Below are 12,415 nucleotides of genomic sequence, written 5' to 3'. Positions count from 1 at the left end.
GATTTAAAATAAATTAATTGATTGATTTTTTTAACTTTTTTTTTATAATTTTATTATTTGGACCTATCACAAGCCGCCAAGTGTCATGTAACCTGTTATAACAGGTTACATGACCGGTTGGGACCATTAAAAAAGATCGGGGGGTAAAGGTGGGATTATTTAAAAATATTCCAAAGGTATGATTATATAAAAGCAACGCCCCAAAGGTAGGATTACTCTCATGAATTTTTCCTTTTTCTTTATTTCTTAAATGTCTCTTCAAACCTCCCACCTTCCCCACTCCTTCAATGACAGACGTCCATGCGACCACCAAACCTCCATAACTACCGTTAGACCCACCAGCCCTCACCTCGAACTCACAACAATTTCATTAATCTTTACATATCTAACCCGCAATTTAGGAGCGGTCGCTCTAGCTTTCAAAGAGATCGTTCTTAGCTAGTGGCGGATCTAATGTGGTTTCATTGAACCCACTGATTTTTTGAAAAAAATTGAAAAGTTTTTCTTTTAAAAAAAAAACAAAAAGCGTAAAAAGGTTAAATAAAATATTTGTTGAAATTTGTCAAGAAGTAAAGCTGTAGCCTAGTGGTTTTTTTACCTCCCATCAAACACGAGTTTGAGGGTTCAAAACCCATAACTCACACTTTTTTTTTCCTTTTTTTTTCTACATTATACTGCCTCCACAATTCTCAAGACAGAACACTACACTTCCTCATTCCCCCACATACTAAAACTCTAACCCTAAAATCCTAAATCCCCAGGCGATGCGTCATCAGCCAGGCATCAGGTGCTCAGACACCGACAGTCTGACGGTCCGACGTCCTTGAATTTCGGTGAGGTCGGTGAATTTCATTTCGCTAATTTAATGTTTGTTTTTGGGAAATCGCTGATTTAATGTTTCATTTCGCTAATTTACTTTACGATTTGGGGATTTTTTTTGGTAAATCGCCAAATTTCATTTCGCTAATTTACTTTACAATTTGGGGATTTTTCCTCTAGAAATTGAAGATTGGTTTTGACTGTGTTTTGTTATAGTTTTGTCTTCATTATAAGTCCCAAATGATTTTTTTTTAATATGATTAGCCGATTAGAAACTGAAGATTGGTTTTAATTAGCCGATTTGGGGATTCTTCCTCTAGAAACTGAAGTTGTGACCGGATATTTGACTATTTGAATTGAGTATTTGAGCCCTATAATTTCTGTTTAATTGATATTGATTATTATTTCTGATTTTTTGTTTAATTGATATTTATTATTGAATTTATTGTCATTCATTCATTCTGCATTTATCATGTATGTGTAGCAGTTACTGGTGTCGTGCGTTGTGGACTCGTGGTGGTAGTCGGTATGACTAGCGGACCGGTACCTTTGGCTATCTTCTTCACTATTAATTAGGTAAATTATGAACGCTTGATAGTTATTTTATAATTCTCCAATCAAAATTTTACTTCTATTATATGTAATGTTGAATGATCAAGTACTTGAATTTTCAGTTATGCTATTCTTTGTCATTGTTGGTATGTGATTTTTATTTACTGCTATTTAACCTATTAGGAGCTCTATTTTTGGCTTTGGCTATTATGAACTATATTATGTTTGAGTTTTGTTGCTTGTGATAAATCAAATCTCTTCTAGTGAAGAATTTCCTTGGGTAGTTTGGTTCTCTGTGTTTAACCAGCTTTATAAAAAATAAATACCAAGTAAAAATGTAAAATGATATGTTCAATTTGCTTGTTTATTATGAACCTTTGAAGTATTGATAAGGTCATAATATATGGGGTTTTTAATTTTTTGTTTAGCATCGATTAGTTTGGTAACTAGTATGTTACTATGTTTGGTGACTTATGAATCTTAAAAATGATATGTGTTTCGGGGTGTTCCGTGTCCTTCAATTTAATTAGAGAAGAATCATAGAAATATGATTTATAATATATTGAAAAAAGAAAAACAAGTCGAACTCATATTTAATTGGAGAACTAGGTTAGGTCCCGTGCCACGCATGGTAATTTTCAATAACTATCTATAAAATTTACACTATATTATATTTTTTGACTTTCGTTATAATCATATCAATTGAATGTTAAAAATCAACAAAAATGGTAGGATAAATCACACTAAGATAATAACATGTGTCGTTCTTGAAAAGCAAGTATTATTGAAGTATTCATAGAGTACTAATCGATTGAAATTCTAATAATTATAAATTATTCAAGGAAATAAAAAAAGCATCATTTGATGATTTGATATTCGCATTTCATTGTTTAAACTTGTTACTTATATTACATATTTAAAAATAATCTAGAAAAAATTATATAATCTAGTTGTAATAAACGTATATAGTACATAATATTTCTTTCTTTAAACAAAAAGCCATAACAAATTATGTTAAGAATATTACTTTTAATTTTTTTGCTAAAGTTTATAGTTTTCAATATGTTTTATTTCGGTAAGATTCAATAAAATCTTCTATTATACTTTGTAGGAAATTAATAATTTATATATTTAAAAAGATTTGTATTTTTAAGTAAATTTATTTTGTTTCAAAAAAAAAAAAAAAAAAAACTAAGGACACACCAGAAGATGATACGTGTCATTGCTGGTGTGTCTTTTAGTATAAAAGTTAAGTTATTATTATTATATAGTTATTGTTTCGGGGTTTTTGGAGTCCATCGGGAGAGTTACGATTCCGAGAATGCGCGTCGACTGTCCGTACCTGCAAAACCATGGAAACTCCGGTTGGGTGGAGTTCCGCCTCTGACGATCAAGTTAGAACGTTTCCGGATGTATTGAAGTGCGGAATATAAAGGTTTTTCTCTCAGATTCCGAGAGAATTCTGCAATTAATATTGCTCGGTTTTTGTGTGTATATTTATGAATGAATACTAAATGAGGATTTTCCTCTATTTATAGTGAGAGGGGATCAATTCCCCTTTCACATGCTAGAGTGCCACGTGTCGCTAGAGGATTGGTTCTCTCAGGACCCCTCTGATGCTGACACGTGTTAGCACATGATTGGGCCACGTGGACAGGGTATTTTTACCCTAAACAGTTAATATTAGAGTTATAGTTACAGTTATTGATGAAAATAAAGCGGTTTGAATTTTGATATTACCCTCACATCTCAACATACTTTTTGCTAATGTGATTAATATATAGGTTTATTTTTACGGCTATTTCACCAAATGCCACTGAGCAATTGCAAAATTCACCAAATGCCATCGCATTTTTCAGAATTCACCAAATGCCACCGAGTTTTAAAAAAATTCACCAAATGCCATGAATGACTGACAGCCGTTAGTTGACCCCTTAACTTGCCACATGTCACCTTCTGATTGGTCTGTTTTTTAAAATAAAAAAATAAATAAATAAAATTAAAAAAACCAAAAATATTTTTACAAAAAATAAAAATAAATAAAAAAACCCACAAACCCCAAACCCCGACAGCCACCAGCCCACCCACAAAACCCTAGCCAGCCACCATTTGCCGGAGCGTAAATCCGACCAGAACCCCGCGCCAGTGCGGAATTCGACCAGAATACCACCTATCGGCGCTACTCCCTTTCCCATGAGCCACGATGTCCAAGAAACAACCTAACCACCGGCCGCGAAACAACCTCCACTACCCCGAAACCCCACCCCCCTTGACTCCGATGCCAGTATTTGGTGGATGTCGGCTGATTGTTGTTGCTGTGTGCGACGGTGAGGAGGGCTGCGACCCGTAGTTGTGGAGCAGCTGCTGCGGCAGAGATTGATGCGAAGGAGAAGGGGGAAAAGCAGGGGAGGTTTTTGGCTGCGTGAAGGAGTTGTTGGGGCAGTGTAGGTTGCGGTTTATTATTGTTGTGGTGGCTGAAAGTGGTAGGACGAAGGGTCATAATTGTTGCCGATGGTTGGAATTGGAGGCAGGCGGTGCTGATTGTGGGTGGCTTGCGAAGATGTTGTATGTTGTTGTTAATGTCGATTGGTGATGTGGGTGGCGGTGTAAGGGCTGCTGCGTGGGGTTTGGATAGGTGGTGGTTGATTTGTGTTAGCTGCTGTCAATTGTTGCTGTTGCGTTTTGGTGGTGGATAGATGACGGAGAGGGAATGAAGAAGGGGCAGGGCCGGCGGCGGCAGGGGCTTCGGTCTTTGGCGGCAGGGAGGGGTTTAGGGTGGGGTGGGTGTGAGGGTAGAAGGGGTGGTGGGTGGGGATTTGGTGGTTTTTTTTTATTATTAATTTTTTAAATTTTAAAAAAATATTTTTGTTTTTTTTAAAAAAATTTTGGTTTTTTTTTTAAAAAAGGACCAATCAGAAGGTGACACGTGGCAAGTGGTGGGTCAACTAACGGTCAACTAATGGCCGTCAGTCATTAATGACATTTGGTGAATTTTTTTAAAACTCGGTGGCATTTGATGAATTCTGAAAAACGCGATGGTATCTGGTGAATTTTGCAATTGCTCAATGACATTTGGTGAAATAGCCGTAATTTTTAATTTTAAATCATTATAAAGCTCGACCCATTTATTTATTGGATGGATCTAACTCATTTATAACTAGGGCAAGTTTTTTATATTTTATTTTATTATTGAAACAAACTGGGGTAAGTTAGGGCTTTTATTAACCCATTGAATTAATTGCTCTGTCAGACTGTCAATAAGGAAAATAGAAATATAAACGGATGAACATAGCCCTGTGTGGCTGTGTCCCTGTCTGGTGCCTCCTCGTTGAAGCGTACTCAACGTCGCACCTGACGTTCGTCATTACAAACTATTTGTTCTCAGCAGCTTCGTAAATTGTCTCTTTTAGTAATCATATCAATTTCATAATCTAGGGTTCATCTTTGATCTTATTTAATTTATGTCAGTGCCCTAAATTTAGGGTTCGAAAATCTCAACTATTGGTTCTAAATACAAAGATTATGAAAGATCATTACAAGCGACTATGTTGCTAGAAAAGGAAATTACGAGCCTCATTGATTCACATATCCCTGAAATTATGTTTGTTTGATAATTGAATCAAATCTGGTTGCTTTAATGTTAGGATTGAACTATGAAATTAGACCTCTTCTTCGTGAGCCCTGGGTGGCCGCCCCTTCTGCCCTCTGCTTATTTTCATTCATTGTGTTGCTTTCATTTTAGTTTCAATTAATAAGTTAATCGTACGATAATCATTGATTAATGCAGTTGCTTTCTTTTAAGAATTTAATTTTAGCATTACAATTAGTAATTTAGTTGCATTCTTTCTAATTTGATCTACTAATTCAACTAAATTAATGTAGTTTCTTTGTAATCTGATTCATTATTTGATTTTTAGCATCTTCATCAATAATTTACCAATGTAATTTTTGAATTGGCCAATAAAATTATTAATATCTTCAGGTGATGATGGCATCAAAAATTAATGAATCGCAACTAAAAATTTGCCTACTAGTGGAGCATGGAACTGGTGAGATGCCTCATGCGCTGTATACGATTGACCTACCAAGTGATCTGGAGCGGCAAAGGGAGGTTGATTCTGAGGGGTTTCAAGAGTTGTCACCCTTGGTAGTCTTCCCTCAGCGTAAGTTTCTGTACCAGACTGAATTCGTTAACCTTGGATCGAAAGTATACATCTTTGGAGGTGTTAGATCTGATAAGCTTGACGACCACCTATATAGAGCTGTACATGTCCTTGACATGTACAATCCTAAGCATGGGCTGCGCCGGGTTGCTTCCCTGAATGCCTCCAAGGAATGTCTTTGTGTGTTTGTGGCTGATGGTATGATCTACACGCTTGGGAAGGCCGAGAGAAAAGAAGCATCCGGCAAGTCAGGTTGTTTCGAGCGTTATATTCCTCGTATTGACAGGTGGGAAGTCCTTCCTGACCCCCCGCGGGTTGACCTTTTTACAGCTGATTGGACTGGTCGTGTCACGGTTGTGGGTCGTGAGGTCTTCATAGGGAGTAATTGGATGTATGCCATTTTTAACTTGGATACGTTAGAGTGGGCTGAACCGCCATCTGCATCTCTGGCTGATTGTTTCCCTTATGGTGCGCTTTATGTCGATGGCTTCCTCTACCACCTAAGGGGAGGAGATCTTTGGAAGAGACCAGGTCCAGTTTGGGATCCTCACTATGTTCCTAGTGCTCTACAGATTGTTAGGAGAGGCCCCTTTCCCAAACATGATGGTTTTGGTAGTAGCAGCAAAGATATTCCCAAGAGCGCCTCTTTACAACCTGGGAAAGCGCAGGTCATGTCTACAGCTGCCGAATTAGCCGGCGAAGACAATACCTTCTTCACACATAAAAATTTTGATCCTTGGCGACTTCTCCTCCACTTGGGGGCCCTTACTTCTGCTATCTTGTCACTGCCCAAGATATAAACTTGAAATGCCAAAAGGTTGATTACTACACTCGTTTTGTAGGGATCATGATCTTTAAGAAGCCCCAAGGGGAAAATATCAATATTAATGAAAGCTGTCTTGTATCCTCGTTGATCTATAGAATCCACACCCCGTTCCGTAACTTTGCACATTGCATCCGCTCCTGCGTTCTTGGTGATGTCCCGGAATGTAAGTTTTGTCTTTTCTCCCTTTGTTGTCTTAAAAATTAATGTGGTCTGACTGGTGGATTGCATGAGGCAAAAGAAGATTGCTTTCTTTAATATGTAGCTGCGATGGCTTTAGTTGTAGTCTGTAAAAAGTTGCCAGCTTATCTTTGAATTCGTGTTTTTTTTTTTTTTTTTTTTTAAATCTAAATTTACACTATCAGATTTTTAATATCTAAGCAGTAAGGACCTTAGTATGAGCCTTGGTTGCATGGACTTGAATACTTGAGCTTTGCTGGACTATGAAAGAACTTTTTGTAATTGAACAAAACTTCAAATGGGTTTTTTTATGTTTGGGCTCACCAATTCATATAACGAGTTTGAGACGAGCAATTGCCCAATTTGACAAGCACGTTTTTGAGCTAGAGGTTATCGAACTTGGCGAGTATAGATCACGTTGTGTTGAGCACAGTTCAACTACGAACTACTCACTCAGCAAGAATCAGAAGCTGTCTGGTTACTCTGTCATGTACATTGTGATAAGTAATGATATGAGTTTATGCATTGATAGGCCTTTCAACATGATATCTTCTGATAGCTGTGCTAGAAGCATGATCTGCCTGTGCTGCTGTGCATTGCTATTATTATTGCTGTTCTGACTTCTGAGATGTCAAATGTGTTCAATACTGCAGTCAATATGTATGGTTTTGCAATTGAATTGCTGATTTGTGTTCAGATTAAGATTTTTTAATTGCTATTGCATGAATTACATACACTATGGTTGGATAGCATTTATAGCAACGTGGAGGGAAAGGTAGGGGAAGGAAAGATGAATCTTTCCAACCCCTTCCCCTTTCACCATGGGGTGTGAAGTAAGTGATTTTGAATTTCACCCTCTCTCTTTCTTTGACTGGCTTAAACCAAGGTAGTTATGACGAAATAATTTTTAAAGGTATTTTTAGAAAAAGAGGGAAAAAAAGGAAGATAAAAGGGATTTTTCCTCAACTACCCCTGGGGTTTGGCCTAATCCCCCATATACCCCCGAATTTTAGGAATTGCCTTAGGTACCCATGAACTTTGACCAATTCCCTCATATGTCCTTACTCTAACAAAATAGCTATCGCTGTTAGTCTTTTTATACCTTTTAGTATTTTACCTCTCTTTCCTTCACTTGGCTCCCTCTTTCCTCTGTTTTACACCTTGACATGAGTACATGGGGGATTCAGCCAAACCGGGTACCTTTGAAACATCTGTAGTGACAAAATCCATTTAAATATTTTTATCTCAAGGGTAAGAAACTAAGAATCTCTTTGGATGCCTAATATCATTAAATTACCATGTTAAAAAGTCAGGGGCATTAAAGTAGTTTATAAATTGTAAATCGTTATTTTTTTTCCCTTAAATTTTGTATTCCATCTGTTCACTTAAGCATGATTGTGCTACATAATAAGGTGTTAATGGTGTTTATTGAATGAAATTGTTTGTTATTGATTACTACATAGCTTGAGGCCCTCTCTCATTATTCTTGTTTACATTTGTGTTATTAGTTGCTGTTGAACAGTTTGTTTTCTCCTCTTCATATTCACTGTCCATGGGGTATATTAAACTTATACTTCTACTGAAGATTGGTGCATATATCAATCAACCAAAGATTGGTGCATATACAATTGTTAAATTTATAATTACAATCATGTTTGGTGGTCTTGAGTAAATCTTATCTGGCGTATCTTATAATGCAGCCTGGAATAGAGTGGTGCCAAACAAAAAGCAGGAAAGCAGCAGGAGGACTAAAAAGAATGAGCTCTTTCATATGGCTGCGACCCAGCAGGGTAACCGTCTTCAGGTTGACAAGGATGCGTCAAAGGAATCTAAAACAAAGAACAATGTCCGTGTTGGTGATGTTGAGGAGGTTGGCAACCTTAAGAAGGTTTTGGCAGGTAGAGTACTAATATCGTGTTCTCCTATTCTTTTGTCCTTAATTTTCAACTCCATTCGGTACAGTTGAAACGAACATGGCTTAACTCTCTACTTCGCAAGTTTTATTCTGAATGTGTTATTGATAATAGTGTGTTTTTTGTTGCAGCTCAAGAGGAAGAACTCAGCAGGCTATATTCTGAACTGGCAAAGAAGGATGCACTTTTGAAGACCTATGAGGTGGAGTTGGTTAAGAACAAACTTTCGATTTAGTGGAGAGATGGAAGACTAATGGTCCATTTCTTTGTGATCTCTGGTGTATCGTGTAATTTAGATGGGCGCTTACAGTGGTATGAGATAAGAAAGAAGAAGTATTTAAAGTAATAAGTATTTATGTGTATCTTGTTTATTGTTAATAATGTTAAGCTTGGAAACACCGTGAACTTTCACTGTTGTAACTATTGTGCTACTACTTTATTTTTTGTTCTTGATCTTGCCTTGACAACTGCATTATCATATATACGTAGTAGCAAAGAATATTTTCTTGCCAAAATCTTATAAAAGAATATTTGTATAATATGATTTCCTTTTTTTGTCATATTTTTGGGTAATCATGCCTTTTAGGTTTCAATGACTTAATCTATTAGCATTCTTTTATCAAGTACCAATGACTTAAGGGAATATGATCTATAGCTTTGCTTTTGAGGTTTCAAAAATAAAACCAAAATCTCACTTAATAATCAATACAAAAATCTGAAAGAATTCTTTTCTTGATTCTTCCCCTTATTTTGCTTTCTCAAAGGAAATAATACTGTATTTTTACGCTTAATCAATGGGGTCATGGAGAACTGCTTTTACAACACCTTTCATATCATCAGAAGTAAACCCATCATCCTTCATGTAGAAAAAGTGCAGCACCGTGCTAGTTTTCCGAACACTTCCCTGCAAACTTTTGGAACTACACCTACATCGCCTCGCAATACTATTCTCAGCAGCTCTCTTCTTTTGTCTTCAATTGTCTGTCTTATTTCTCTAATAGCATCTTCTTTGCTTATAGTTCCATTTTCGCAAAGCATGTGTAAGGACACTGCGTTTAGCTTCCCTTCCTCTGCTTCTCTCTGAGGCAACAACCAAGATATTAAATCTTCTTCTAAGGGTGTGTTTGGTTTGATATAAAAATGTTTTCATGGAAAATGATATTCCTTCCTTCTCTCATCCAGGAAAGCTAGTATGCAATTGTGGTTTTCCTCGGATATATGTTTTCCATGAAAACTAATTTTTCATTAAATATGTTTTACATCAAACCAAACAGAACCTAAATAAAAGCAACCAAACTAATCTTGTTTGGAGGTGAGTATGACTAAAGTGACTTACCTGAAAGCCTTGATAATTGTGAAGGAGGCGGCCGCAAGTGCTCATCAACTTGAATAGATTATGGTACTCATTACTTCTAATAACCTCCTCAGATAGCTTGGGACCGATGAAATACAGAGCTGGAAGAACGATTAACCGCAAGGCAAAAGATATGTAGCCATTGTCCATGTATTCTTCCTCTGTAGGCACTGACTTGTTCCTCGCCATCTCTGATTCTTTCCACATTGACTTTATGAGGCTCAACCACTGTCACACAATCAGTCCCAAGGAACAGATTAAATATTACCCCATCTCATGGCTTGCATATTATGGAAGAAGAACAAAGAAAATAAGAAAGCTTACAATCTCAACCAAATGATTAGTTATGTTACGATCTTGCCAAGTACATGCTTTTTCAGCAATTGCATAAATTGTGTCCTGGACCGCTGAGAATATAACGTGAACATTCTCCGAACAGGTTTGGATACTCTTACCTGCATCCCACCTGCCAATTTCAGCTGGTTTTCAATCACACGACGCAATTTAGGGGGAGAAGGAGTTGTGGCTTGTGCGTTTAGGGAGAAGTGGGGTAAGAACACATACTTGTCAAACAACTGAATAAGATTTAGTTGCTCCTCTTCTGAGCTGCCAACATCAAAGAAGTCATCAATCACAGTAGTCAGAACGCCGTTCTTTGCCCATGAAATGCGTGCATCAGCTAGTTCAGGGGAGGAAAAGCTTTCAGCAGCCCAAAAGTAGCAGTAGCTAAGCTTCTGCCTAGAAAAGGCTAACTGGTCCAATTTACACTCTGCAAGCCATCTGCTTTCACATGGAAAACAATTTTGGAGCGCTTTATGAGAAGTTGAGAACATAAGAAAGCTACATTACAAGTGTAAAAGAAGTTAGGGCAGTATACCTCTGAAGTTGTTTAAATTCCTGGAAATGTATGGATTGGCAATAGCTAAAATCATCCTTTGGTAGTTGTAGGAAAACTTTATTGCAGAAGTTAGTGCAGCTGAGATATGAAGTGTGTTATCATGAACACTTGAGAACAGATAGGAAATTACAAACGAAAATATTATGAGTCAAACATGATACAAGTTCGGAAATTTATCAGACTACTGCTACCTTAAAGAAGACTTCAAAATCCTTATTTCATCCAAGTTATTTTGTTCAATGAATTTTCTGCTTTGCAAGCGCTCTAAATTTGCATGGTAAGGGCTCTTTAGGCTGTCAGCAACCTGTGAAACAGAAAGGTGAGCCTAAGAGATGCCCTCTGAGTGTTCTTTAGAAAAGGCATGTATTTATGAACATATTACCTCTTGGATAAGATTTTTTCTGAACCTGTCTGCTTTTGTTGAATGTTTAGAGATTCTCCCTTCAAGAAAGTACCTTGAATTTGTTGCTTGCTTCTCTAGATAAGATTCGTGAGCATATATTCTAAGTTGAGATGCCCTAAAAAGTTCCAAAGCAGATCTAATGTTCTCCGAGTGTCCTCCGAATTGGTGAAAACAGCAGTTTTCATCATGGACTTCAGCCAACAGATCTATTCAAACATATATATGCATGTTCATTCAAGAACTAGAATATATTTTCACCACCAAAATCATACATAGAATATCTTATTACCATTGAGATCAAACACCAGGTTAATGATAAGTATAAAAACACACCTGAAGATACATCATATCCATCATCACGTAGCAACCGAAATGCCATTCTAGTGGTAATGACATCAGAAAATATCTCTTCATTTCCTTGCTCCCACAGTCTTCCCATTGACAATAAGTTCACAGATTATATAATATACCAACTAGAACTAACTTTAATGATATACTCCATACTTTCATCAAATGTTATTTGATCAACACGTATACTACATGCTCAAATCTTACCTGAAAGTTTCATTCAACGCGGAAGAAATCTCTTCTTTAAAATGCCCATTGATTCCAAATTTTTGAAGGGTGTCAACCATATGAAGCCGGAAATATGCATCAAGTGGGTATGCAGTTGGGACTGAAAATAAAGAAAGACCGTAAAATTTAAGCATAATACATAAATGTTAATACAGTAGAGATAGCAGAAATAAGCAGGTTACCTGCATTTGCAAATTTCTGCAAGACTGAAGACAGATAGCTGTAATAATTTGGATCTTGGAGCGCAGAAAAAGCAGCTGCTGTTGTGGATGGTGAATTAAGCAAAGAGCCATTCTTCCTTTGATAATCCATTACCATTTTCCGGTCTTGTGATCCTCCCATTGCTTCCGAAATATATGCCAAAAATAAATTCCTTGCCTTAGAGTCCTTTCAACGGATTCTAACAATAATACAAAGAAATGTTATGTTTTTGTTCTGAAAGAACAGAACTTCATCATCCAGTATAAGCTGCACTTGCATGGATTCTGACAGCTCTTAAATGAGAACTGTAAAGTGTAAACATCACAAGAATCACGGATATAAATAAGAGAACTGGAATGAAACAGTATACCTTTTGGGATCTAAATCCTTCTTTCGAAGCACAGCATCAATATCTGAAGGCGCCAAATGAAGACTCATTCACTTCCATATTAAGAGCCTTCTCAATCATACTAGGAAAAATGACATCAAATCCAATCGGAGAATGCTGCTCTTCATCCATTGCCGAAGAAAAA

General features: G+C 36.8%; 1 protein-coding gene and 1 pseudogene across 1 annotated transcript; one reads left to right on the top strand and one right to left on the bottom strand.

The window, feature by feature from the left end:
• The first annotated feature begins 6,301 nt into the window (after positions 1-6,301).
• On the top strand, positions 6,302-8,900 carry LOC110723240. Its single transcript, XM_021902577.1, has 3 exons — positions 6,302-6,523; positions 8,238-8,435; positions 8,582-8,900. Exons 1-3 carry the CDS (start codon positions 6,382-6,384, stop codon positions 8,683-8,685), a joined length of 444 nt encoding a protein of 147 aa, XP_021758269.1. The 5' UTR covers positions 6,302-6,381; the 3' UTR covers positions 8,686-8,900.
• A 193-nt stretch (positions 8,901-9,093) lies between these two features.
• Positions 9,094-12,161, bottom strand: LOC110723333 (annotated as a pseudogene).
• Between the last annotated feature and the right edge of the window lie 254 nt (positions 12,162-12,415).

Source organism: Chenopodium quinoa, unplaced genomic scaffold (genome assembly GCF_001683475.1).
Source record: "Chenopodium quinoa cultivar QQ74 unplaced genomic scaffold, ASM168347v1, whole genome shotgun sequence".
Taxonomy (NCBI): Eukaryota; Viridiplantae; Streptophyta; class Magnoliopsida; order Caryophyllales; family Amaranthaceae; genus Chenopodium; species Chenopodium quinoa.
Note: the sequence above shows the minus strand (reverse complement) of the source record. Positions and strands in the feature narration are given on the sequence as shown.